This window comes from Erinaceus europaeus, chromosome 11 (assembly GCF_950295315.1).
Source record: "Erinaceus europaeus chromosome 11, mEriEur2.1, whole genome shotgun sequence".
Classification (NCBI taxonomy): domain Eukaryota; kingdom Metazoa; phylum Chordata; class Mammalia; order Eulipotyphla; family Erinaceidae; genus Erinaceus; species Erinaceus europaeus.
Genome location: NC_080172.1, coordinates 118,056,088 through 118,083,895, shown reverse-complemented (window position 1 = coordinate 118,083,895; position 27,808 = coordinate 118,056,088). Strand labels below are relative to the sequence as shown.

At 57.2% G+C, this 27,808-nt stretch overlaps 2 protein-coding genes across 6 annotated transcripts in view; one reads left to right on the top strand and one right to left on the bottom strand.

Annotated features, from left to right (window-relative positions):
• The window catches only part of CAPZB (capping actin protein of muscle Z-line subunit beta), a 108,492-nt gene that overhangs the window by 61,992 nt on the left and 18,692 nt on the right, over nt 1-27,808 (top strand). For all 4 annotated transcript variants that reach the window (XM_060200916.1, XM_060200915.1, XM_007538539.3 and 1 more), the window contains exons 3-6: nt 6,295-6,416; nt 11,900-12,013; nt 26,455-26,596; nt 26,978-27,094. In XM_060200916.1, coding sequence (XP_060056899.1) covers nt 6,295-6,416; nt 11,900-12,013; nt 26,455-26,596; nt 26,978-27,094 — 495 coding nt within the window. The remainder of the gene's footprint in view (nt 1-6,294; nt 6,417-11,899; nt 12,014-26,454; nt 26,597-26,977; nt 27,095-27,808) is intronic.
• MICOS10 (mitochondrial contact site and cristae organizing system subunit 10) overlaps nt 1-27,808 on the bottom strand; it is a 228,848-nt gene that overhangs the window by 197,185 nt on the left and 3,855 nt on the right. The window lies entirely within an intron of this gene.

Sequence of the window (27,808 nt, the reverse complement as noted above, 5' to 3'; positions counted from 1 at the left end):
CTCCGGGAGCAGTGGATTTGTACTGCAGGCACCCAGCCCCAGTGATAACCCTGGAGGGAAAAAAAAAAGTCAGTAGGCTACGTTCTGGGACGTGATGCCCAGCAGCCTTGCCTTAGCCCGTGTGATTTATTTGGTCTTGTTTTCTAAGGCGAGCTAGGACCCTGAGGTTTGTGAGGACCTCGGCTTCCCCTTCTGATCACTGATCAGTCCCACGTCTCTTGGGTCATGAGCTGCTTGCCACCCAAACGACTTCACAGTGGGGCTTGTCCTGAAAGGTACGTGCCAGGTGTTCTCGTTGGCTGTGCAGACTAGGCTGTGATGACACGGACCCGGACACAGCCGTGTAGCTTACAGATGAGGTAGGCCACGTGGGCCTGTTGGCAGTGACCGCTGTGTCTGTGTGTGACTTCTAGGACAGGGAGGGCTTGCTGGCCCAAGGCTTCATTCTTGGGGGGTGGGGAGGGGCTCACCCACACCCACGCTCAGAGAGGCATGAAATCAGTGCCCCAGAGCTCCAAGATCAGCTCACATGCAAACTGTTACTCCTTGACCCGGAGTGTTTCTGATAGCAGCCAAGGTCCTTGTGAGGCAGAGGGAGATGCATGAGGGGCCTGGTCCAGGGGCTGGGCCTTCCGGAGCCAGTGGACCTGCTTCTCTGCGAGGAGAGACGCCTCCCCACGGTGCGGTCTACATTCGCTTAGCCTGTGCGAATGTATTACTTGTTATGAATAAGTTAAAAACTTTAGGGGCAAGGGAGACAGCCTAATGGTTGTGCAAAGAGACTCACACACCCGGGACTCAAAGCCCACACTCCACCCCCCGCTCCAGCATAAGGCCGAGCCGAGCAGTGCTGTGGGGGAGATAAGTAAGCGACACTTCCGTAGTCCACAGAAAGAGCACGTGCCGGGGTGTGCCCTCCTTCAGGGGCAGCCATGGTCCTGTCTTCTGCACTCTTTCCTCGTCTCCTCCCTCCTCCTTTCACTCCTGGGTCACCTCTGCACCACCTGTGCCACCCACCTCTTCGTCGGACTCCTTGCAGTCCTTACCGCCCGGCCTTATCACCGTGGGCCCCGCCCTATTTCTGTGCCTTAGCAAACTGAGAGAAGGGCCGCCTGGCCCCCGTCTGCCGCTGGCCTTGTGGACGGTCGGTGCCTTTGGAGCAGAGCGAGCTTCTCTGTGAGGCAGGAGTTCTAGTCCTCGCTTCTGAGATTCAGGAGGTTCACAGAGCACAGGTCTGAACTTGTTTGCTGTTGAGGCTGGAGGTTTTTAGAAAGGCGTACACTCTCGGTGTGTAATTCCTAAAAACACTCGTCGGTTTATTGGGGGAGAAGGGGAAGTTTTGGGTTTTGGAAAAACCAGAGGGAGAGATTGTAAGCAGAGACCTCTGCCGGCCACTGGCCGCTATGTCCTGGGGCTTGGCTGCCCAGGGAGAAGGGGGCTGTCTTGATGGGGACGGGCCAGCCAGGACTCTGCCCAGCCGTGACTTCACCTCTATCACTCATCTGAGCCCACAGCCAGTGAACAGGGTCTGGTTTTGATTCTTATCTCTGGCGGTGGGCTGTCAGCCAGCGGGCAGATCAAAAGGCAAATGTGTTCCTTTGGCCATTCTTTAAAAACAGAGTTCCAAGGGCGCACTCCTTCAAGCTGATCGGCACCATGGATTAGATTATCCGTGGAGCTGACCTGCTCTGGCTTTTGTGCTTTGCTTTGCTTTGCTTTCTTTCTTTCTATCTTTCTTTTAAGGGTTCATCTCAAGTTTCTTTTTCTGGTTGAACAGTTTTTTTCAACATTAATAACTAATGGAGAAGGGGAGGGGGCAAAGTACAACCAGATGGTGGCACGCTCGCGCACCTCGCCTGTGGCCGGAAGCTTTGGATCTGAATCTCTCATCTGACCGGCTGTCCTGCAGGTAGGAAGGAGAAAGGTGCTCTGGTTGGGGCAGGAGCCGTGTGTGGCTTGGCTTGGTGTTTTTAACCCCTCGCCTGCTGGCTCCCCCACATGTCTGGTAGTTGTGTGACTTTGAGCGGGTTATTTCTTGAAAGGCCTGGTCCCCCTTTCTCAGAGGGGGGTGTCAGCTCTGACTACAGCTACACTTGTTCGGGGAGTAACACAGGTGGCGGGGGAGGGCGCGTCCTGTCCCCGTCCCCGGCTCCCCCCCCCCAGTGCTGCTTTCTCCTTGTTGCTACTAGGATGTCACTGTAGCCTCTCTTCCTTGTGGAGTTTCTATCTCTATCTCTGCCTCTCTATCTTTTTTATTTATCTTTATTGATTTATTGGATAGAGACAGCCAGAAAAATGAGGGGGAAGAGGGGTGGTAGAGAGGGAGAGAGACGCCTGCAGCCCTGCTCCCCTGCTCGCAGAGCTTCCCCCCTGCAGGTGGGGACCGGGGGCCTGAACCTGGGTCCTTGCGCACTGTGACATGTCCACTCAACCAGGTGCGCCGCCGCCAGGCCCCTGGCGCTTTTTCCTCTCCCTGCCCTGTTCACCCTGTTCATTCTCCCTCCCCATCTGTCGCTCCGCTTCCCCTGGGCGCCAGTGAGCCAGTGGAGGGCAGAGCGGTTCCTGCCCCTGGGGGAGGGGAAGGTGGCAGTGGAGAAGCAGAGCCCTGAGCCTCTCTTCAGTGACAGCGGGAACAGTGAGCTGGCCGGTGCAGTGTTGTTTATTATTCCGAGACACTTGGGATAATAATCAACAACAACAATAACAACAACAAGGGCAACAAATTGGGAAAAAATGGCGTCCATGAATCCAAATGGATTCATAGTGCAGATACCAAGCCCCAGCTATAACTCTGGAGGCAAAAAAAAAATAAAAAGGAGGGGGGGAATTACACATCTAATAAAAAGGATGTTTAAAAATAAATAAAAATAAGATTTAAGTGGTCCAGGAGGTAGCGCAGTGGATAAAGCATTGAACTCTCAAACATGAGGTCCTGAGTTCAATCCCCGGCAGCACATGTGCCAGAGTGATGTCTGGTTCTTTCTCTCTCTCTCTCTCCCTCTCTCTCTCTCTCTCTTCTCTTTCTCATAAATAAAATCTTTAAAATAAATAAAATTTTAAAAATAATAATAAACTGTTTAAAAATAAAATCCCACTTCTCTGGGGAATTTGAAATATGAAGAGGATACTGATTTTTTTCCCCCATCATATCAGAATAGTTGGTTGGAACTACAAGTGAAATTGGCCACGGGTGTCCATCAGAATTTAGTCCTTATAATCTCACCAGTGTGTCCAGGAACCTCCCCTCCCTAGAACCCTGCCCCACTAGGGACAGACAGACACAGGCTGGGGGTGTGGGTCCACCTGCCAACACCCATGTCCAGTGGAGAAGCAATGACAGAAGCCAGAACTCCCACCTTCTGCTCCCCATGAAGAATTTGGGTCCAGGCTCCCAGAGGGATAAAGAACAGGGAAGCTTCCCATGGAGGGGATGGGACAGGGAACTCTGGTGGTGGGAGCTGTGTGGAATTGGTCTTGGTGATCATTATTAAATAATAATTTTTAAAAAGCTGACAAAATATTTGGCCCTCAACAACAGCAAAGATCTTCCTGCACGTTAGTTCGTTGTGGTTCTGTGTCTCCGCGCCCCTCTCTCCTCCCCCCACACTGTGAGCACTTGCTGTGTCAGCCGGTGGGGATGGGAGCGGGGCGTGCTGGGGAGGTCTGCACTCCAGCCGAGGCCCACAGGTGCGGGAAGCAAGTCTTGATGGGCTTCTGATCTCGGGTTTGCCTCCTGGGTAGGAGTGAGGTGAAGCCTGTTTCATAGTAGAGCCTGTTATCTCTCCCACCTTACTTTGCGGCACTTAACTGCTGACAACAAGAGCAGAGAGGGGTCCGGGAGGTGGCACAGTGGATAAAGCACCGGACTCTCAAGCGTGAGGTCCTGAGTTCAATCCCCGGCAGTACATGTACCAGAGTGATGTCTGGTTCTTTCTCTCTCCTCCTGTCTTTCTCATTAATAAATAAAATCTTTAAAAACAAAACAAAACAAAAACGAGCAGATAGAGGAGAAGGGGACAGCTGTCCTCGGGCACATGGGCTTCGGGGGGATTCTGTCCCTGCCTGCCGCAGTTAGTGGGTTCAGCTGTGATCCAAACCGGTGACATCCGTGAGCGACAGAGTCGGGTGTGAGCACAGCGGGTTAAGCCACGTGGCGCCAAACCACAATGGCCACCTCCCGCTCTGCACGCCAGCCCTTCTCCAGGTCGGGACACAGGAGAGAAAAAGAGAGCAAAACCAGGAACAGAAGTGGGCTTTATGGGATAGAACCGGAAGTGACAGGTGGAGCAAAGAAAGCTTCCGTAGCAACGGTTGCTAGGGTTTTAACTGGCGGGCTTAATGTGCCCTGCAGGCAGGGCGGGTCTCAAGGTAGAAAGAAGACAGATCAAAGGAATGGGTGGGAATCTTTCAGGCAAACCAGTGGTTATGTAACTAGGCCCTAGTATCGGCAGTGGAGCAGGGGCTGGCTTAATGTCCAGCAGCTTCCCGTGGAGGGGATGGGACAGGGGCTCTGGTGCTGGGAGCTGTGTGGAGGGTAGCCCTGTGAGCTTCGGTCTTGTTCACCATTGTTAAGTCGCCAATAAAAACCGCTTTGTTCGCCTTGGCTGGGTCTTTTCCCTAGGCTCCCTGGCCATCCAAAGCTGAGCGGGCAGGACTGAGGGCGGGAAGGCAGGTCTTTGGTGTTGCACGGTTCTTCCTCTGAGCCTTTTATTCAGCCAGAGATCTGGTTAGAGAAGCCCTCCCTCCCCCTCCCTTCTCTCCTCCTTTTCTCTGCCTCGTTTATATATATATAATTTATTTTCCCTTTTGTTGCCATTGTTTTTCATTGGTGTTGTAGTTGTTGTTACTGATGTCATCGTTGTTGGATAGGACAGAGAGAAATGGAGAGAGGAGGGGAAGACGGGGAGAGAAAGACAGACACCTGCAGACCTGCTTCACCTGCCTGTGAAGCGACTCCCCTGCAGGTGGGGAGCGGGGGGCTCGAACTGGGATCCTTATACCGGTCCTTGCGCTTTGGGCCACATGCGCTTAACCCGCTGCGCCACTCACTGCCTGACTCCCTCCCTTTTTTTTTGAAACCAAAGCACTGCCCATTGAAGTGCCCGCAGTCGAGCCTGCCCCTCACACGCAAGCCCTGTGCGCTCCCTGTGAGTGTCCCAGGAAGACAAGATTCCTGTGGGTGTGAGATGAGCAGCCTGGCCATCTCGCAGGCGAGACAGAGCCTTCGTGCTGAGTTCTCAGGCAGCTGGGGGCCAGCAGAGTCACCGTGAGAAACCCACCAAGAAGGGACAGGAGGCTACGTGACGCTGGGCCGTGTCCCCGGCTTCCTGAAGGCAGCGGCTCTTCTCAGAGTCTTCGCCACACGACTTAACTTTTCCGTTCAGATGTTATTGCTGCACTTGGCAGCCACCTGCCTGGTAACGATACGGTAAGACATCCGTTAGCCAGGCTTGTGGAGTGAACAGGTCAGCACTTTGAAAATCCAGCGTGGAAGTGACTCAAGTCCAAAGGCATCCGTGTCTGAAAGTCCCGCCGTCCCTTGGTGGAAACTGATGTTTGGAGCAGAGAGCAGGAGGGGCCCAGCGTCCTGATCACTGGCAGGAACGTGCAGCAAGCCCAGCGGCTGTCATCCTGGGACTCAGCCCTGCCTGTCCCGGCTCCCGGGGCCCCGCTCCCCACCCAGTGCAGCAGCCCCAGCCAGATGTGTCGCCCTGAGAGCAGCCAGCTAGAGCCGGGCTGTGGGGAGCCGCTTGCTGGAAAACCTGCTCCCTTTGCAGGAGGTAGAGTTGACTCTGTGAGCCAGGCTGGTAATGTTTGGCCAGAGGCCTGGAAAGTACTGGAAACTCCACCCAGCCTGGAGCCTGGGGGGGTTTTATGGCGTGGACGGGCTGTTCTTCTCAGAGGCCTCCGGATTCCTGCGTATGTAAAATGTTTACTTTCATCTCGGGACTCGGACTTGGACTTGGCCCAACAGAGACCGTTACCAACCATACACAAACTCGAATGCACTAGACCACCCTGCTGACCAGGTGGTTAAAAAAGCACACAGATCTGGAGGCGAGGCTCTGCTGGAAATCACGCGTCACTGTAATTCAAGCGCAGCCTTCTTTGTAAAGGGACACACAGTTGGTATCAAACACACGTGGGAAAGAAGAACGGGCCTAAGATTCTGGCAGCGCACCAACGGCCAGATGCTGACGGCACTCCCGGCAGTGTGGCCGTTGTCGTGAACCGACCTCGATTGAAGGTAATGCTTTTAACCCCGCTGCTTGTGTCTTTACTGTTTTCTGCCAGGTCCCGAGTCTGTGCGAAGATCTCCTGTCTTCTGTTGACCAGCCACTGAAAATTGCCAGAGACAAGGTGGTGGGAAAGGACTACCTTCTGTGTGACTACAACAGAGACGGGGACTCCTATCGGTGAGCTGCTCAGGGCAGGGTCCTTGGCCGGTGTGCACAGGGGGGGCCCGAGTGCGGGAAGAACCTCTTTGTGGCATCGCCCTCGGGGCTGCCAGTGACCAAGTAATCCCCGTCCCGTGCGGTCACGGGCCTTGAGCAGGAGGTGACTCGTGCAGCAGCTGGTGACAGTGTGCAGTGGAGCTCATTTGGGGTCTGAGGGAACCTCCGGGCTGGTTCCCGGAGGCTTTGCGCAGGGGTGGCATCTGAGCTAGGCTTGGGGGCGGGGGGTTGTTTGATTTTGCTCGTGTGAAGGCCCAGTTGTTTTGGGAAACCAGAACACTAGAAGTCATCTAGGATTTCCGGGACGGAACACCTGAATGCTAGAAAGACTCAGGCTGCTTTCGGGTCCAGCGTCCACAGAGCCAGGGCTGAACCTCAAAGCCTCAACCCAGCTAGCTGCCAAGAGACTCCGTGCCTGAGGCTCCAAAGTCCCAGGTTCGATCCCCCATAAATCACCGCCATAAATCAGGGCTAAGCCGTGCTGTGGTAAACATACATACATACATACATACATACATGGAGTAAAAGTTCCAACCTGTTGCTGCTTTCTGAGACCTGTAGGGTCTGAAAAGGAGAAGCAGGAAGAATCATCTGGAGTCAGTGCACGTGAGCTGGAGGGCAGTGCCGCCACTGACAGGCTGCCGCTCCGCCCGGCCTTCAGCTCCCTGGTGAGCAGAATGGTGCTGCCGTCAGGCCTTTGTCTAAGCATGTGCTCTCTGTGCCAGCAACTCTTGCAGCTGAGTAAGGAGGCCAGAGAGGAAGCAAATGCACAGAGAGTGACAGGCTGGGAGGAGAAAATGGAATAAAAGGAACAAGAGAGCTGAGGAACGGGTAGGCGCCAAGCAGGGTTCTTCCTTTAGGGGTGGCATTTGAATTGAGGCTCGGTCAGGCACAGACATGGGGGCAGGACCAGCCAGCAGGAAGGCCGGGCTGGGTGAGGCAGCGAGCTTACGGCCAGGCAGGGGCAGGACACGCAGGGCAGTAAAGGCTCACGTGTGGCCACTAGGGCGTAACACACGGCGATGTGGTATGAATCACAACCGTAAGTTACTTACTGCCCTCGGTGTCTGCACTTATTTTTATTAGTGACTGTCAGAATCTGCAGGGGTGTAATTCCACTCCTTCCTCTCCGCCAGAGCTCTGTGTCCCCATGTCCTCTACTGGAAACTGCAGTGGTTCTCCCAAGGTCACAGAGATGGGTTACCTGTTATTTCTGCATAACTGTCTGTCTATATTTTCACACACACCCCCTTTTCCTATAGTCCTGCCTTCTCTTCCTTTGTAAGCCACACCTACGCCTATTAACTACTTCCAAATGTCCCTCCTTTTTTCCTCTTCTCTCTCTGGGTCCTGATGGAGTTGGGGTTCAGAGTCCTCTGGGCATCTTCCCCTGACATTTCTCCCCCTCTGGGAGCAGGGACCCAAATTCTCTATGGGGAGCAGAAGGTGGGAGTTCTGGCTTCTGTCATTGCTTCTCCGCTGGACATGGGTGTTGGCAGGTGGATCCACACCCCCAGCCTGTGTCTGTCTGTCCCTAGTGGGGCAGGGAGGGGGTTTCCAGGACACATGGGTGAAGTCGTCTGCCCAGGGGTAATTCTCTGTCCTTCAGACCAGGATACTCACATGCCTTGAGTGCATAGCATGTGCTGAGTATGTGTGTTCTTTCCCTAGTGGGGCAGAGCTCTGGGGAGGTGGGGTTACAGGACACATTGGGGAGGTCGTCTGCCCAGGGAAGTCAGGATGGAATCATAGTAGCATCTGCAACTTGGTGTCTAAAAGGCAGCTACTGATCTTTTTAAGGGAGTAAACAAGTGTTTCATAGTCCTGTCTTTTCCTACTTTCATATGGAGGTTAGGTAGAGACTGCCCTCTGCCAGGTCAGAAGCTAGGGTGGAAGTGGCAGACGGGAATCAGATGTGGAGTTTGTTTTAGAAGAAGCAGCACCTGCAAGTAGGTGAGATGAGGGAACGGGGCGGTGCGGGGGGCACCAGGGGCCAGTTGCAGGACTCGGGCCTGAGAAGCTGGAAGGCATGAGGTTCCTGATGGATGAGGTGGGGAGACTCTGGTTGGTGCTTGTCTGGGGGCATGTGGAAATCCTCTGCCCCTTGGGTGGGGCTGGAGATGTTAGCTCAGCTGTGGCTGGTCCTGGCATTCTAAGAGGAGGTCTGGGTGGGGATGGAGCCCCTGGTCAGAAGGCGGTGGGTGGGTTGGGTGGGGGTCTGCCTTGACTCCTTTGTGCCAGCCTGGGGCAGAGGCCCAGGTCCAATACTCCTTGGGGGAGGGGAGCAAGGTCCATGAGAGCCCTAAGTGACCCAGCTACCAGGGCGCACGGTCAGAGGCCAGAAGGCCGGGGCTCAGGAACCTCCCGGGAAGAGGTCGCTCCCGCCCTGGAGCTGCTCTTGCTCGACTGACAGCCCCACGCGTGACGCTTCTCAGCCTAGCCGCGCTCAGCGGTGTGTGCCTAGCTGCCTGTGGAAGGCTGGAGTCGTGGCCGCATCCGCACCAAGACCAGGCTTCCCTGGGGCCTTGGTGCCTGCAGTGTCCGCTCCTCCCCACTCACTCCTTACCCCCCTCCCTTACTTTCCAGGGCGCCCTGGGGCCTGGGGGCTCTCGGAGGGGCTCAGGGTGTTGGGACACAGAGCACGCTCGCTCTCTCCTCCCCCTCTCCCTCTCCCTCTCTCTTCTCCATTCTCAGTATAAAACTTGAAGGTCTTCTGGTTTTCTGCACACATTGCCACCCTGACTGTTTGATCGTTCACTTAAATAAGATCCTTATGGCTCCGGCCTTGCCAGCAGCTCTGTTTGAAACCTGTTAGCTGAAACAAAAAGCATTCTCAGAGAGAAACGAAAGGCCTGACTTTTGAAATCTAAGCGCTCCTGTCCATCTGTCTTCTTTCAATGGCCTGCGTTTAAGCTCTCGGATGTGTTCCAAGTGCCCCTTCCACTAAGAGTATTCTGGGTAATGTTATGACGTTCCCCCCAGCTACAATTACCCCGGCTCCAGGACTAACTTGAAAGCCTGTCATCTGGGAGCCGGGAGGAATGTGAGTTTTACAGGCTCCTTGAGGCTCCGGGCCTCCCCTGACCACCCCCACCCCTCAGCACCCGTCTGCAGAAGAGGATGTTGCCTTTAAGGGTGGGTCTCGGAGGCCTGCGGGGAGGCCAGGCCTCTGGGTGCTGAGGCAACTCCAAGGATGCCTGCAGGGTGGGGGCCGCAGACAGGCGTCCAAGGACACGGTGGCTGTGACAGCACACTCCAGCCCCGTCTGCGTCTGCGTCTGCAGCTGGCAAAGCATCTTTGCGGGTTATTTCTTTACTCGTTATAAGCAGAGAGGAAGGGAAGAGAGGGGAGAAAGAGAGTGACCCTCTGCAGGTGAGGAGCCGGGGGCTCGAACCGGGATCCTTGCTCAGGTCCTTGGTGCTTTGTGTGCTTAACCCGGTGCACCGCCACCTGCCCCCGTGCTTAGGTTTCTCTCAGCATGAAAGACTGGAAGCTGCTGCATCTCTGTCGGTCTGGAGCGTCACCGGCTCAGTTCTAGGAGTCTTTGCTCTCACCCCGTGCTGAGTGAGGCTTCGGCCATTCCTGACGTGCCCACACGCAGACTCTGCTAGACATCCAGGCCCAGATGGCCCCGAGCAGAGACGGGTCAGCCCAGGGCAGCAGGTGGGCTGAGCTGCTGTAGGAAGCAGACAGACAGACAGACGCAGGGGTGAGGCGACTTCAGCTACTCAGCACCCTGGGGTGTCTGCGCAGCCAGCCGGACCCCACCCAGAGCCAGGGGCTCCGACCGGTTACTGCAGCCCGCGCTGCACCCCAGCCAGGAGCTGTGCCCATGTCCCGCAGGAGAGAGGGTAGGCACAGCGCTCAGCCGCACCTCCAGTTCAGAGCCCCTCCTGGAGCCAGAGGCGGGGCAGGAACATGGTGGGAATCCCCTGACAGGACAGACCTGGGTTTGCGTGACAGGAGGCGCAGGGACTGGAGGGCTGTATGGGCTTCCTTGGGGAGCCAGCCAGGTGTCGTGAGAAAGTCTGTCAGAATCCCGGGGGGCCGGCAAGGTAGCCCCCCCCAGGATAGCGCATCTGCTGGGCCGTACACACAGCCCAGGTTCGAGCCTGAATGACCCCCACTGCATTAGGGGGAGCCTTTGTGCTGAAATGTCTTTGCTTCTCTCCTCCTGTCTCTCCGTCTGGCCAGGGGCAGCAAAGCCCCAGCAGTGACAAAGAAAAATACTAAGTCAGCATGTCTTTGAGCTGGAAAAAAGAGGGGCTTGTTGGGGTCAGGCGGTAGCGCCCCTGGTTAAGTGCACAAGGACCCGGGTTGAAGCCCCTGCTCCCCACCTGCAGGGAGAAAGCTTCATCAGTAATGAAGCAGGGCTGCAGGTGTCTCTCTTGCTCTCTGTCTCCCCTACCCTCTCAGTTTCTCTCTGTCTGTATCCAATAATAGAACTAAATTTTAAAGAGAGAGACAGAGAGAGAGAGCGGCTTCCTATTACCGAGCAGTGCTGGTATGTGCACCTGGCCCTTGGTTCAGCATTGAGAGCTCCTCCCGCATGCGGGGAGAACTCGGCCTTCGCAGTCTGGCTGCGTCTCGCAGGGCCGGCTTGGGCTCTTGTCTCCTCTACCACCAGCTCTCCCGGCTCTTCTCCGGGGAAAAAGTTTACCCAGAACTCGGAGGAGCAGCTCAGGGGAAAGAGAGGGACACCTGTTGATCCAGACGTGGCTGCAAACCAAGGAAATCGCGCTTGTTGAGCATGACTGTGCACCAGGCCTTGGCCTCTTGCTCTCACAGCGGCCTTGTGGGTAGCAGAGTCAGGCCCAGAGACAGCAGGCTACTTGCTCCAAGCACCTCGCTGCTGAGAATGAGGCTGGGTGGGGCTCACCCAGGGCCACTGGCTTCCAAACAAACCCTGGCTTGCTTGGCAGAACTCGAGACGTCCGATTGAAACCTGGAAGAGCCTTGCTGAGTGGCAGTTGCTTTCCTCTGAAAAAAAGTTTTTAGGGGACCGAGCAGTGGTGCACCCCGTTAAGTGAGTGCACGTGGTGCTGTACACAGGATTCACACACAGACCTGGGTTCGATCCTGTAGCAGGGATGCTTCATGAGCAGTGAAGCAAGTCTGTAGGTGTCTGTCTTTCTCTATCTCCCTCTCCTCTCTCAATTTCTTCCTGGCCTATGGAATTAAAAAAGGGGGAGAAAGTATTTGTTTCATAGAGACAGAAATTGAGAGGGAGAAGGAAGGCAGAGAGGGAAAGAGAGAGACACCTGCAGCCCTGCTCACCACTCTCGAAGCTTCCCCCCTGCCGGTGGGGACTCAGGGCTTGAACTCAGGTCCCTGCGCACTGTCATGTGCACTCACTGGGGGTGCGCCACCGCCCAGCCCTCCTGAAATCCCAGGCGGTGTGTCTACCAGAAATACTTGATGTGGTCCCCTCGCTCCTCCCGCAGGTCACCATGGAGTAACAAGTACGACCCTCCTTTGGAAGACGGCGCCATGCCTTCTGCGCGGCTGAGGAAGCTCGAGGTGGAAGCCAACAACGCCTTTGACCAGTACCGCGACCTGTAAGTCCTCATTCATGAGCGAGAGCGTCTTCAGAGCAGACAGCCTCCCGGAACCTGCGATCTAACTTGCCTGACTAAGATGCTGAGCTCCGGGAGCAGGATTCCGAGTACGGGCTTGGTGATGGGGTCGGTTAGGAGACGACTGAGGACAGGCCCCAGCCATGCACAGCGAGTCGCTGCTGTGGTGACCGTAGGGACAGCAGGTGCCGCCGGGACCACAGTGCCAGTCTGCCTGACGTGATGCCAGCTAGTTCAGCTCCCCCAAATGTAGCTTTTACCTCCCCCAGGTTAAGGATGAAGAAACTTAGGCTCAAAAGAGCTGAAATGTTTCTCTGAGGCAAGAGCAAAGTCAAAATTCAAACTCAGGTCTGTTAACTCCAAATATCTTCCTCGGGTAGGGGAGAGAGCACAGTGGTTCCGCAGAGAGACTCTCATGCCCGAGGCTCCCAAGTCCCAGGTTCAGTCCCCCGCACCACTGTACGCCAGCGCTGAGCAGCATTCTGGTTAAAAAAAAAAAAAAAAGGCTTCCTCCTCCCCCTGCCCCCCACCCCGCTCCTCTCTCTCCCCACCCCTCCTCCCCCTGCCCCCCACCCCGCTCCTCTCTCTCCCCGCTCCTCCTCCCCCTGCCCCGCTCCTCTCTCTCCCCACCCCTCGATGGTCTCTGTCTCTGTCTCCCCCTTCAACGCGAGGCGGCTTGCTGCAGGTCTCGAGAGGGGCAGCACATCTCTTCACCATGTCTGGGGATCCGGGCCAGCGTGTAGCGGTCCTGGCGCTGGCCGTGGGCTCCGCCCGGAGGGCCGCCAGCCACCTCACACTGCGGGCGGCAGGGCGCTGCTGAGACCCCGTGAGGAAGCTGCGCCACTCGGACCCATTCACCCGTTTTTTCTCTGAGACGTTAGGGAAACACATCTTCCCACTTTCTCTCTCTCTCTCTCTCTCTCCCTTCCTCTCTCTCTTCCTTCCTACCTGCTGGCCTTCTTTTCTCTCTTTTCCTTCCTTCCTGCCTGTGCCTGCCTCTTTCTCTCGCTTTTTTCTCCCTCTCTCCTTCCCTCTCTCTCCCTCTTCCCCCTGTTGCCCCTCCCTCTCTCCTCCCTCTCTCTCCCCCTCCCTTCCCTTTTTACAGGGAGCACTGCTCAGCTTTCGCTTACGGTGGTACAGGGGATTGAACCTGTGACGGGGAGCCTCAGGCAGGAGACTTTTGGCAGTCTCTCCCGCCCCTAGGCAGGAAGCCTCACTCTACCAGGAGAGCCTCACTGCACTCAACCCTCCAGGACTGATCTCTGTCACCTCAAGTGCTGGAGAGGGAGAGGGAGAGAGAGTGATAGCGAGCGAGCTAGCGAGCGGGCAGCTGAACAGAGGCCCCAGGCGCTCCCTCCCGCCGCCCTCCCTGGACCCGCAGCCCTGCAGTGACGGGGCTCCTCCCACCCGTGCAGCAGAGCGCGTGCGGTGCCGTGCGGGTGAGCAGCTTCCGCTCCTGGCTTTCCTCCCCTCCTCGGCTTGCGGTGGGCCCATTAGTGTCCTCTCTCCTTGACGTCTCCCTGCAGAAGCGGGGTGGAGAGATGTCAGTAAGAGACTTCCGTGAGTCTCTTTGGAGCAGAAGTCTGAGACTGGAACCCAGTCCACACCGGGCTCCCTAGAGCTGCACGGGCCTTCGCAGAGAGTCCGCGTTCACTGTCCCCAGAGGCTCCTCTCTGCCACGGGAGATAAAAGCTTCATTGGCATCCTGAGCGAAAGCCTTGGATTCTGTCCTCTGGCTCCGGCTTTGATCCCTGGGTCTGCGAAGCCTTTGGCTTTGCGGGGAATTAGAATTAATCATCAACACATGGAGTTGGTATGGTCCGAGTAAGGGAGTGGGGACTGGACTGACAGCAAGCCCTCTAGCTAGTGACTGTCATGGGGATGTGGTGGGAGGCACTCTCAGTGTGTGCGTGTGCGCGTGCGCGTGTACGTGTGGCTCTCTCTGTCGTCGCCCCCCGCCCCCACGCCCTCCCTTCCAGGCACAACATTTTTCCATTGTAGATTTAAAGTCCGTGCAAGCTGGAGACTGGGAAGCGCTTAGCTATCAAACACATGACGTGCAGGCCCGATTTGGAAGGCTTGACCCCTGATACCACAAGTGCCGGAGCTGAACGGGGCTCTGGTCCTTCCCTCCCTCTCAAAAGAATAAAGGGACGCACCTGGTTGGCGCACACATATTACCATGCCCAAGGACCCAGATTCCAGCCCCTGCTTCCCACGAGGGCTGAAGCAAGTCTGCAGTTGTCTTTCTCTCTCCTTCTCTGTCTCCCCCATCCCTCTCAATTTCTCTCTTGTCCAATAAAATAAGAAGGAAAAAAAGGAAGAAGGATTTTGTAATGCCAACAGGACCCCCCCATGATAATCCTAGGTGGCATTAAATTTTTTTTTTTTAAAAAGTTGCGGGAGTCAGGAGGTAGTACAGCAGGTTAAGTGCACGTGGCGCAAAGCGCAAGGACCGGCACAAGGATCCCGGTTCGAGCCCCCGGCTCCTCACCTGCAGGGGAGTCACTTCACAGGCGGTGAAGCAGGTCTGTCTGCAGGTGTCTTTCTCTCCCCCCCTCTATTTTCCCCTCCTCTCTCCATTTCTCTCTGTCCTATCCAACAATGACAACAACAATAAAACAATAAGGGCAACAAAAAGGAAATAAATAAATAAATTTTTTTTTTTAAGTTGGGGGAGTCGGGTGGTGGCGCAGTAGGTTGAGCGCACGTGGCGCAAAGTGCAAGGACGGGTGTAAAGATCCCAGTTCGAGCCCCCAGCTCCCCCCCTGCAGGGGAGTCGCTTCACAGGCGGTGAAGCAGGTCTGCAGGTGTCTGTCTTTCTCTCCCCCTCTCTGTCTTCCCCTCCTCTCTCCATTTCCCTGTCCTATCCAACAGCGAACAACATCAACAATGGTAATAATAATAACCACAACGAGGCTACAACAACAAGGGCAACAAAAGGGGGGAAATGGCCTCCAGGAGCGGTGGATTCATGGTGCAGGCACCAAGCCCAGCAATAACCCTGGAGGGGGGGGGAGTTCTTACAAGTGGAATGTGACTCTTTGCCTAAGCAGGCAGGAGGTCATGGGGCCAGAGAGGTGAGCTGCGTCCTGCACGGCTCCTGGGACACTGCTCTAGTCCTGTCCGGCCACACTTACTGCGGCCTTCTCTTCATGATCTGTGGCCAAGAGTGACCATGGTGGTAGCATACCCTCGAGATAACAGCTGTCAGGCCGCTGTTGATAGCGTGACTGGCGCAGGCAGCCCTGTTTTTAACATAAAAGTCAACGTACCGAAAATTCTCTGGAGGCTGGTGGGTGTGTTTTGTCGCCGTGCTGTGGCTGGGTGGGGGTCACTGTTAACTCTCGAGTCTTGAATTCCGTGTCTCCCCTTCCCCAAGTCTGCTCATCGGCTGCGAGACTCCGTGTGTGTTCTTTTCAGCTCTGGTGGCAAAAAAAAAAAAGTCAAGGGCATGGACTTCCCCCACCCCACCCCCTGTGTTTCCTGTTGGCAGGTGGTCTCCAGCCAAGGGCGTAGAGGGTCCCCCTGTGTCATTAGACACCCCCTGTGTCTCCTGTTGGCAGGTGGTCTCCAGCCAAGGGCATAGAGGGTCCCCCTGTGTCATTAGACACCTCCCGTGTCTCCTGTTGGCAGGTGGTCTCCAGCCAAGGGCATAGAGGGTCCCCCTGTGTCATTAGACACCTCCCGTGTCTCCTGTTGGCAGGTGGTCTCCGGCCAAGGGCATAGAGGGTCCCCTATGTCATTAGACCCCCCCGTGTCTCCTGTTGGCAGGTGGTATCCGGCCAAGGGCATGGGGGGTCCCCTATGTCATTAGACCCCCCCCGTGTCTCCTGTTGGCAGGTGGTCTCCGGCCAAGGGCATAGAGGGTCCCCTATGTCATTAGACCCCCCCGTGTCTCCTGTTGGCAGGTGGTCTCCAGCCAAGGGCATAGAGGGTCCCCTATGTCATTAGAACTTAGCACCTGAGCAGTGGGGTCAAGTCACACAAAGCGCAAACTCTTGGGTGGTGGGTGGCTCTGTCTTTCTTGGCAGGAACAACTTTGCTTCTCTAGGTCCAAGCCCAGGACAGCTTACCAATCACTCACTTAACCCCCTCGCCTGACCTCAGTTCTTTCTTGAGAGACTTAGCCGTTGGACCTGTCACGTGGGGTACGCACCTGCAGCTGCCAGCAAAGCCTCCAGCCAGCCAGCGTCTCTGAAGCCCAGATCGGGGCTCTGACTTCTCTAGATCTCAGAGGAAACGGCCAGCCTTCCCTGTCCTGCCTTTCGCACTGGGTCTCCCCGTGGTGAGCCAGGGTCCTGCCTCGACCAGATGTTCTCACTGAAGGGGCTGGCGCTGCTTTCTTCCCAAGGCGATTGCTCCCATCTGTGCCAGACGCCGGCCCGTGCTCTTGGCACTGCGGCAGATAATACCTTCACACATGCGGTTGTGATTTATCGGCCTTATAAGTTAATTTTAGTGGGTGTGCAGTTGATTGAATCAAAGCTTAATGAAGGCCAGAGTCTATGGGGCGGAGGACCGGGGCGGGAAACATTTTATGTTCTTCCTTTCCTTGGGGCTGAGATAATCTTCAAACACTTTAATTAGCTTTGCTAATCAGCCCTTCTAGTCTGGGAGTCGTTTCCAGAGTAGAGAGGCCGGCGTCCTGTGGCAGCCCCAGAAGCCTCTCGGGCGGCCAGTGCCTGGTAAATGGGTCCTCCTCCTCCTCTGCCCGTGTTTGATCGTGGCAGATGCCGCCTCTGCCCGCTCTTCTCCGTTGTGCTGTCTGATGACACTTCAGCACGCTGATTGGGCATCGGTACCTGTGGAAACGGGCTGAAACTCTCCCAGCTGCTTCCGCAGGCCTCAGACCCTGGACTCCCGGGGCCATGTTTCAGTCCTGGTGGAAGTTGTAGGCGGCGGTGAGAGTTTAACAGTGGAAATAACAGAACGGGACTGGGAAACTGCGGGAGGATGTGCCGGTCAAACAGGAGGCGCAGCAAAGTCTCTGCCTGTGGCCGTGTTGAACTGGAGTGTGTCAGGGGCGGCCCTGTTCCCCTCTGACTGACTGGCCCTGTGAACATGCTGGCCGTAAGGCCTCTCGTGCGTGGACTTGCTGACGTCACCTCCACGACATTCAGGCTTTCTGTGTGACACAGTGACTGCCTGTGAGGTATTATCCGTATAGATGTTTGCAGTGCGTTTCTGCTTGTGGGTGTGAGGCTCTCGGGGTGTTGACAAGAGAGCCCGGGCAGGGGAACAGCGTCATGGCTATGGCGGGGCTAGATAGCATAGTGGTTATGCAAAGAGACTCTCATGCCTGAGGCTCCAGAAGTCCCAGGTTCAATCCCCTTTCCCCACACCACCATAAACCGGAACTGAGCCCTGCTCCCATGTAAACAATAACAACAATCATGGTCTGTGGCTTCTGCGCCCGCTCCGTCACCAGCTCACAGTGAGACTTAGAGCCGAGCTGCTTTGGGACAGAGTCCACACAGTCACCATCTGTTACGACAGGAGAGGACACACGGTCGGCCGGTGCGCTGGACCCTTGGGTGCAGCCCCAGCCCTCGTAGGACCCGCCTGAGGAAGGCAGCAGATGGGCACAGGCTGGCAAATGCTGTCAGGGCCGGGGCCTGGTCGCTGTGAGGAGAGCACCTGGGGGCTGGGGCAGAGTGCCCCTCCGCTCGTGCTGCAGCAGGCCGTGGGCCTGGAGTCAGGTCCCCACTGGCTCTGGCTGAGAGTGGCTCACTGTGCATGGAGCTCGGCTTCGCTTCTGGAAGCCTGGAGTGGGGGGCACGTGCTGACTGGGTAAGGGGGCTCTGCTGTCAGACTTGGCGCCACCGAATCCGTGAGCTTCCCTGGCTGGCAGACCCCCGTCACACACCTGGTCGCAAGCATCCTGGGGGCGAGCTCCCCGGTGCGCGACCACTGAGAGGGGCTGCTCGTGTGGTTTGCTCAGGACTCCCCTGTGCACCTCCCCCCCCCCCCGGCTATTTCTTTTAATTTAATTTAATCTTAGAAGCTGAGAGGGGAGAGAGAGAGAGAGACAGACAGAGATGGAAAGAGAGATCTGCAGCACTACCTGACCACCTACGAGGCTCCCACCCCACCCTCCCCTGCACGTGGAACCGGGTCCTTGCGCACTGTAATGTGTGTGCGAAACCAGGTGCACCACCGCCCGCCTGCCCCCCCTTGGTTATTTTTTCTTGTATTTTTATTTATTTATTCCCTTTTGTTGCCCTTGTTTTATCGTTGTGATTATTATTGTTGTTATTGATGTCCTTGTTGGAGGGGGAGAGAAAGACCCCTGCAGACCTGCATCACCGCCTGTGAAGCGACTCCCCTGCAGGTGGGGAGTTGGGGGCTCGAACTGGGATTCTTTCGCGGGTCCTTGCGCTTTGCACCACGTGCACTTAACCCGCTGCGCCACCGCCCGGCTCCCCGCCTTGGCTATTTCTAACTCACCGCTGAAGGCTAACTGCTGAGTCCCCCAGTCCCAGCAAGCCAGGGACTTGAGGTGGCGTGTAAGGAGCCCACACTTGAGCAGCGCAGCTTGGCGCGGCAGGGCCCTGGGGATGGCTCGGGCCAAGGCCTGAGGTAGCTCTAGAGTGCCGTGGTCATCGAGCGGAGCTGGACGGTGGAGAGAGGCACCCTGGCAGCCAGGGCTGTAGCTGCCCTTCTCGGCCTGGGAAGGGTCTGGAGAGTCCGAGAAGCCGCACGGGCAGCGGGGCGTTTGGACAGAAGAGGAGCCGTGGGGAGAAGCTGGCCCAGGCCATGGCACATCTGGCTGAGCGCACGTCACGAGGCTCAAGGATGGGGGCTCAAGCTCCCCACTGCCACCTGCAGGGGAGAAGCGTCCCAAGTGGTGAAGCAGTGCTGTAGGTCGGTTTCTCTCTCCCTCTCCCTCTCCGCCTCCAGGCTGGTAGTTTGGGGGTCACCTCATACTTGCCACTGCCATGTCTAGAATCTGACACCACCACCACCCCCCCAGGAAGGGGGTGGAGATGGGAGTTCTGAGCCCAGCCAGTATGAGGTAATGGGAGGATTGTGAGGAGACTTCCGGAGCCGGTTGAAACCTGCCGTTTATTTTGGCAGAAGCCCTTACGTCTTGCCCCTTCAGATGGGTCTGATCAGCTCATAACCCTCGAGCCCCCACTCGTGCCCAGAGGTGGTGTGGCCTCTCCCCAGATGTGAAGGTCTCCGGAAGGGTCCTTCCACAGACCGCAGACCCCACTCGTCGCCCATCTTGTGCCCCAGGGACAGCGGGTGAAGACTTGGGAGCCGTGTCTGACTTCAGCTTGTCAGCACGAAATTAATATCTGAGTTTTTACATAAATCATTCCCACCTCCAGCCATGCGTGCAGAGGAGCCTCTGAGAACTCAGCCTCGGGCTCGAATGGAAACACTGCCCGCGGTCCACGGGGAAACACAGGTTCCCCTCGGTTGTGACATTCTCAGTGGGTGAAGAGAAGCCCCGTTTGCTGAGGAGCTGAGTCTGCCTCCTGTTCCCACAGTGTGAGTCTTAACTCTTCCTGTGACCCTCTCTCCACATACTTTTTTTAAAATTAAGGGTGTGTTCTAGCCATTCCTCATGAGACAGTTTCACTTTGAAGAGGGAGAAAGAGAGGGGGAGAGGGCGAGAGAGAGAAGTCAGAATCCAACTCCAGGACTTGAGGTGACAAGGGACTGCCCGTCTCAGGAGCCCCAGCACACAAGTCACACTCCTCTCTCCCCAGCTGCAAGGCCCCTAGTTATTTTTCAGTATTTCAAAGATTTGTTTAATAATGAGAGAGAGTGAGTGAGGAGGGTCTGGGTAGCGGCGCACCTGGTCGAGCACACATGTTGCAGTGCACAAGGACCCGGGTTTAAGCCCCCCCAACCCCCACCTGCAGGGGGAAAGCTTCACGAGTCGTGCAACAGGGCTGCAGGTGTCTCTCTGTCTCTCTTCCCCTCCTTCTTGATTTCTGGCTGTCTCTATCAAATAAATAAAAGATAATCAAGATTGTTTTTAAGGATTTCTTTAAGCAGAAGAGTGAAGGGAGTCGGCGGTAGCGCAGCGGGTTAAGCGCCCGTGGCGCAAAGCACAAGGACCAGCATAAGGATCCCGGTTCGAGCCCCCGGCTCCCCACCTGCAGGGGAGTCGCTTCACAGGCGGTGAAGCAGGTCTGCAGGTGTCTGTCTTTCTCTCCCCCTCTGTCTTCCCCTCCTCTCTCCATGTCTCTCTGTCCTATCGAACAGCAACGACAACAATAAAAACTACAACAACAATAAAAAAAAAACAAGGGCAACAACAGGTAAAATTTGAAAAAAAGAAAGAGTGAGTGGGTGAGGAGAGAGGGAGGGAGAGCCAGAGCGTCGTTCTGGCCTTGCAGTGCTGAGGCTCAGACTCAGACCCAGATTCAGGGCTCCTGCTGGAGAGCCCAGACTTTACCACGGCACACGGCACTGTCCCCAGCTGCAGTCCCTGCGCTGCAGTCTCTAGGTGCCCTGAGAGAGGGACCGTGCGAGCCTGCGTGCCGCCCTCAGCCAGAAGTCAGCAAGGGGAGTGCCCACCGCAGGTCTCCCTCCACCTGGTCCCATAGGGCTTCGGTCTGGAGCATGTCACCTTGGTGCCTGCCGTCTGACTCTGGTCTGCAGAAATCCATTCATAGACACGACACCCCCCCCACACATCTCTGTCAGGGACGGTGATCCCTCCAAAAACCTCGGCTTCCTACAGTCACGGTGCACAGTCCCGCTTACGCAGCAGTGAGCCAGAGCCAGGGCCTCACGTTTGTAAGTCCTGTGCGTTAACTACCACTGTCAGATTACAAAGCACAAGGACCCAGGTTCAAGCCCCCTGTCTCCACCTGCAGGGGGAAGGCTTCACAAGTGGTGAAGCAGGGCTGCAGGTGTCTGTCTCTCTCTCCCTCCTCTCTCAATTTCTCTCTATCTCTAAAAAAAAAAAAAAAGTGCCTATGTTGATGAGCACTGTGCCCCTCCCGGGCCTGGAGAATGCAGGGCCGTGTCCTGCAGCACCCCATGCTCCCTGGAGTTCCTGGAGCTGCTTTGTGGGCAGAGCAGGGCAGGTGAATGGCCGTACCAGGGTTCAGCCCGCAGCCGCCTGCTGCCTCAGGAGGTGGAGGGCGACCCACTGCAGAGTGTCGGGAGCAGCTCCCCAGAGGGGCCTCAGCCGCCGGCTGTTCCGTGTCTGCTCTCCCTGGCCTCCTCTTCCACTTGGCGAGGCAGCGCTGTGGCCTGTGGCCTGTGGCCTGGCTGCCTACGCGTCTGTGACTTCTTTAAGCTCAGTCACCTGCCGAATCTGGGCCCTCCCAGGCCCAGCCTGCCCCCACCTGCATTCTGTGGGCGCCAGCTGGCATGCAGACAAGTCTGGGCCCTGGGGTCAAATTATTTTTATTATTGGGGTAGAGACATACATTGAGAGGGAGGGAGGGAGACACCTGCAGCCCTGCATCACCATTCATGAAGCTTTTTCTTCTGCAGGTGGGGACCAGGGGCTTGAACTTGGGTCCTTGTGCCCTGTGCCGTGTGCCTCATGCCCCAGGCCCCGCCTCTTGGCTGTGTGGCTTGGCCCAGGCCTTGGTCGAGGTCTCAATTTTCTTGAATAGTGTATGCAGAGACAGTGGGCCCCAGAAACGCCCACTCTTGAGCACGTGGCGGTGCCTTTGAGATCCCAGAAGGTGTCGCCGCTGGCAGCCTCACGAGCTCAGCTCCATGGGCCACGGGCTTTCCCGCAGGTCTTTGGTCGGGGCCAGAGGTGGTCACCGCGCCGCTAAGTGCAGGTGGCGGTGGCGGACCCCGGGGCCCCGCGACCGCACCATCATTCCCAGGGGCCTCCGTCGTTTCTCCAAGCGAGGGGAAAAAAGAAAAGCCTACTTGTGGCTGAAAAGACCACGTCTGAGTGACGGAGGAAGGCCTGCCCAGCAGTTTGTCCCGGCTTCGGTGCCGTCGCGGAGGGCCTGCCTCGGGGGGGGGGGGGGGGGGGCTGTACTAGAACCACAAACCCAGCTGGTCTCGGGAATGTCATTGGAAGAGAAGAAATAAATGCCAGCTTCCCACCTCTCCCAGCCAGTCTTGCCTGTGGTGTCTGCTGCCCAGTGCGGCCCAAGATGAGGAATTGATTGGGTCATTGACGGTGACTGCCCCGTGTCCCGAAACACGTCTCCACACCCGTCTCAGCTTTTGGAGCTGAGATACTTTGCGCTCCCCGCTGCGGAGCAGGGCGCCTCCCGTGGAGGGCGTTCCGTTCTCCCCTGCTGGCTTGTGCTCCCCACAGGTCCCGTGTCTGAAGTCGTGGGCATCAAGTCTGTCTGTGCGGCTGGGCTGCATTCAGGTGCAGGGCCCCGCACAGAGGATGCTGACGTGGGTCGGAGTCTAGCGAGCCCCCGTTCAGGATCAACCTCTGGTGGAGAAAGACAACCAGGTGCGGAATTGCGCTGCCTGTGGGAAGCAGCCAGCCCGCCTGAGCGCCTCGCACCCTTGTGTCCCCCAGCGAACCCAGCAGAGTCGCCTCTCTGGGGGTCCCATCGCTGGCGGTTTCCGCAGCCAGCATCTGCCTGTGAGATCGGACTGATTTGTCGTCGGCCCAAAGCAGCTCGTACCTTCTTGGTCTTCTCTGGCATTCCACTTGCCTTAGAGAATGTCCTCTTTGCGTGAGAAGGTCTTTTGTTTGTTTGTTTGTTTGTAATATAACAATAATAATATGGAAGAGGGAGAAACCAGACCCCACCCCAGTACCTCCAGTATCAGGAACTGGGCCAGCAGCCCCCGGGCACACAGATTCCAGTCAGGCCGTGTCCCCAGCGAGCAGGGCGCCGGCCGTGGCAGTCACCGTGTTGGAATGGCGTTGTGTGCACTCAGGCTCGGGCGGTGCTGCTTGACTCATCGAGTGTGCAGAGGCCGGCCAGAGTGGTTCCACGTGTGCCGTCAGTTCTGGCGGGCAGCTCCTCAGATGGCTTTGTGTGGTTTCAGACAGCAATTTAGCACATTCTTAAAATGCCCGCAGGAGCCTTTATGTAAAATCTCATAAATGTGAACCACACAAGTTTTTTTTTTCTTCCTGTTTCATGTCATCGTGATCAAAGTGTAGTAGGTAAGAATCAATTTTCAAAACCTTGTTGAGGTTCCTCTTAATGAATGCTTCTTGCCGGAGCAAGGCCATCAACCACGGGGAGGGGGTGTGTGTCTGTGCCCTGCAGCGGCCCCACCCCGGCCAGGCGTGCAGCCGGCACGATGGCACTTGCCGGAGGGGCGGGCGTCTCTCGGGGACCCTGGGCCGCCCCTCCTAACCGTGGAGCCCTCTGTTCCCCTTTGTCCCGGAACATCAGGCTGAGACTTGTGGCTGCAGAGTCCCTGGAGATCCCCGCCGCCGCTGAGGGCCACGCAAGCCTGGTCTCGAGCAGCCGGGGCGCGCCTCCCCCCGGGTGGGGGACGTCCGCACCGTCAGAGGGAGCAGACCCGGCGAGGCGACAGCTCTGCCGCCGTTGTCGCTTGTTAAGTCAGCCCGGCTGCCGTGCCCGGTGGGAGAGCCCCAAGCAGTGTGTGCCATGGCTGCCTGCCAAGATGCCACGGGCAGACGGGCGGGCGGGCAAGGGATTCCGGGAAGCGGCTTGGGTGGACACAGTGACGGATGGCGTCGGGGGCTAGGCGCAGTTGCCGGTTCTCATACTTTTCTTACACTATTACCTTTGAGGTTTTCTGGAAAGGCATCATGACCCACATGGAGATCAGAAGTGAGCTTACGTTTTTATCTCCTTTGTCTCCGGGCCTTTGAGCCTTTGGACCTTGTCCACAAAGGAAGCCAAACATCTCTGTGGCAGGGAGTGGCAGCCAGAGCACGGGGGTGGGACATTAAAGCAGAAAAAGGCCATTGCAACCCCATGAGACATGAATGATGTTAAACCATTATACATATGGGGGGGCTGGGGCTGGGGAGACAGCACGATGGTTGTGCAAAGAGACTTCCGTGCCTGAGGCTCCAAGGTCCCAGGTTCAACCCCCGGCACCACCATAAGCCAGAGAGCTGAGCAGGGCTCTGGTCTCTCTCTTTCTCTCCCTGTCTCTGTGTCTCTCATTAAAATAAATAAAAGGGAAAACTGGAAGGGACAGGTCTGGGGGGTGGGGACTCAGGCTGTAGACCCTCTGTGCTGAACTGGCCCGTGAGTGGTGTCAAGGGCTACTGAACCGCAGAACTTTCTGCCCCCCCTCCCCCAGCCCCCTGCACACAGAGACAGACACACAGACACACTCGGCAGTCTTTGACAGGAACGCCACTCGGGGGGGGGGGGCACGGGGGAGAAGGAGTCCGCCTTTTTGCCAAAGTCTACAAAAGCCACCGCGTTGCTGCTGTTGCTGCTCCTAGTTGTTGCCGTTTCACCGGGCCGCACTTGCTGACGCCGACCACGGGCACAGCTGCCGCGCGTCACAGCCCACCGCCTCCGCCTCTGCAGCAGGAGGGAGGGCAGGCGGGCGGGCGGGCGGGCGCTGTGGGCTCTTCCCTGACAAGTGTCGGTGCCCCTTCAGTGAGCGCGGGGGCCAGAGGAGTCACCAGACCAATAGCAGGACAGGAAGACTCCTGCTCCTGTGGTCAGCTCGCCCGCCCGAGCACCGCAGGGGCTAGGGGCTGGAGGTGATGTTGTGGGCCCATTCCAGGACGGCCCGAAGCCCGTGTGCCCGGCCTCTGCAGGGTTGGGCCTGGAGGCCCCGGCCAAGATCCCTCGTGGACACACGGCTGGGGGAGAGTTTCGGCATGAGAGAGCTTGCCTGAGCGGTTCCCCTGTGCACTCAGCTGGCTGTCCACAAGGTCACTTGGGAAGACACTGCGTGCGCGTGTGTGTGTGTGTGTGTGTGTGTGTGTGCGCGCGCGCATGTGTATACGTATGTGCGTGTGTGTCCCTAGACAATCCATACATACTTGCACTTGTCTGGAGACAAACGTTTCCCCACCCTCCATTGTTTGACCAGCATTTTGCCCAGGGCACCTCCGTCTGTCCATCCATCCATCCGACAGCTCCTCACCAGATTATCTCCTGTCTGGCCCCGGCAGGCCCACCCTCACCTGCTTCCTGGGGACAACATGACTGAACACAGAAGTGGGAGCTGAACTCGATAGGCAGTTAGGGGCTGGGGACAGGCCGGGGCGGGTGGGGGGCGAGGGTGCAGTGGTGCTGGCTCGCGACAGGCCTGAGTTTAGACTTCTCGAGTGCCCAGTGGGCTCTGAGACAGTCAGGGCAGGACAGTGAGACAGGCCTGGCAGCCACAGCTCCCATCACGCGCAGGAGCGAGCCCGCCCGCCTGGCGAGACGGCCCTGCCTCCTCCATCCAGGTATCTTGGTTACACTTGTGGATGGCGCAGACTGGCTGGGCACAGAGGCTTTTCAGTTTGAAACCGCTTTGGGTGTGCAGTAAAATTACCCCGAAAGAGCACAAAGACAGATCCCCTGTGTATCTTGTACGCACATCCTCTTAACCACTGAGACCTTTTCCAGGCAGCAGCTGCTTCTGTTGCTGAAATCATTAACAATGTGCAGGTGGTGACAGGTGGTGACACACCCAGTGAATTGCACATAGTTCCAGTGCGAGGACCCGCACAAGGATCTGGGTTCAAGCCCCCCTCACTTCCCACCTGCAGGGGGAAATTTCACAAGAGGCCATGCAGGTCTGTCAATGTCTCTCTCTGTCTCCCTCCCCCCCCCTTTTTTTTTTAACTTTTTTCTTTATTTATTGGATAGAGACAGCCAGAAATCAAGAGGGTAAGGGGGAGATAGGGAGGGAGGGAGACAGAGAGACACCTATGACACTGCTTCACCACTCGCAAAGCTTCCCCCCTGCAGGTGGGGTCCAGGGCCTCGAACCCGGGTCCTTGCACTTTGTAACATGTGCGCTCAAGCAGGCGCACCACCACCGGCCCCTATCTCCCGCGCCTCTCTCAATTTCTCTCTGTCCGGTCTGATAAAGTGGAAAAAATGGCCTCTGGGAGCAGCGGGTTCATAATGCCAGCACCGAGCCCCAGCGATAACCCTGGAGGCAAAGTTGATTAATTAAAATTGCCATCCCAGAGGAAAGGATATCGAACAGTAGCGGCCGGTCAGTGAGAAGAGTTCCGGTCAGTGTCTGCTACGTGCCGCTGGTCTCTCAGTGCCTGTATCTGAGGGAATCTGGGGGGGGGGGGTTGCCTCTAGCAGTCGGGCCAGGCCACAGAGCTAGAGCGAGGGGCAGAGCTTGCAGGCACGGCGGCGATTCTGAGCTTGCCAGCTTCCCGGGACTGTGACCACCACCACCACCACCACCACCAGGATCTGCACCGCCTCCCTCTCTCCACCCCCAACCCTGGGAAGGTCCTCGACCCCGGGCAGGCGGGCGAGGGGTTGAGAGGAGTCTGCCCCTGGGACCCAGGCCGAGCCCCGGGCGTGACAGGTGCGCGGACCTGTTTCCTGCAGGTACTTTGAAGGCGGTGTCTCCTCTGTCTACCTCTGGGACCTGGACCACGGCTTCGCCGGAGTGATTCTCATCAAGAAAGCTGGAGACGGGTCCAAGAAGATCAAAGGCTGCTGGGACTCCATCCACGTGGTGGAAGTGCAGGTGCGGCGCCCCCGGCGGCCAGCAGTGCAGCCTGCGCCCTCCCTCTCTCTCTCTCTCTCTCTCTCTCTCTCTCTCTCTCGGGCGGGTGCTTCCTGAACGGGGGGGGGGGGGGGGGGGGCGGTGGGGGCCGGGCACTATGGTGCGCTGCCTCCCCGGAGACATTTGGGTCAGCCAGAGCCAAGGCGCCAACAGCAGTCGTTGGCAGTGATTCCGAAAGCTTAAACTGCGTGATCGCAGGTTCTGCCCCTCTACAGAGCAGTTGGCCTTTTACAGTCAGGATGAGGCGATGGTGCCATCTGCATGGGGTGGGGGGGGGTATGACAGTGACCGGATCTAGGTTTCCTCAGTGGGCAAGGAGTCCTCATCTGTCTCTTCCCCCAGGAGAAATCCAGCGGCCGCACGGCCCACTACAAGCTGACCTCCACCGTGATGCTCTGGCTGCAGACCAACAAGTCTGGCTCCGGCACCATGAACCTTGGCGGCAGCCTGACCAGACAGGTAAGTCACCTCCCCTGCACCGCACCTCACCTCACCTCACCTCACCTCACCTGCACGCCTCAGGGTGGGCCGGGAGCTGTCCCAGGCCAGGCTGCGCGGAGCGGGGTCCTGCCACGGGGGTCTCCCGCCAGCCCGTCTCCTCTCCCAGACCAAGTCACAGAGACGTTGTCTCAGCTGACACTGACGTCTAGGACACAGCTTGTGCCTCACTGAGAGAGGCGGCTCTGTGGTGACTCGGTACCTGTTAGGACTCCTGCTTGCCGGCGATTGAAGCTAAACTGCGGTTACGCGAAAACAGACAAATCAGTCGACATGACTAAGGAGTTCAGAGTGCAGGGGCTTAAGGCTTGAGCTCATGTCTTGGTGTCTTGTGCACGAGGCCCCAGACTTGAACCCGGCTCCGACCGCACAGAAGCACCGTGGGCTGGTGCGGGGGGGGGGGGGGGGGGCTCACGGAGGCAGAAGCAGCGTCTCGGACGTTCTCTTGCTCTCGAGTCTTCCCCTCCCTGTTGTTTTCGACGGGTTATGTTGTCTTTGCCAGGCTGGCTTCACGGGCGTGTAACAGACGACCAGGGACTCATGGTTGAGCTGTAGGCAGTATCTCTTTATTCATGCAGGACGCAGCACAATCTAAGCTGAGCTAAGCTAAACTCAAGGTACCCTAAAACTCACAATGCTGTCTTTATATATACTTGCCAAGTAAGGTGGAAACAG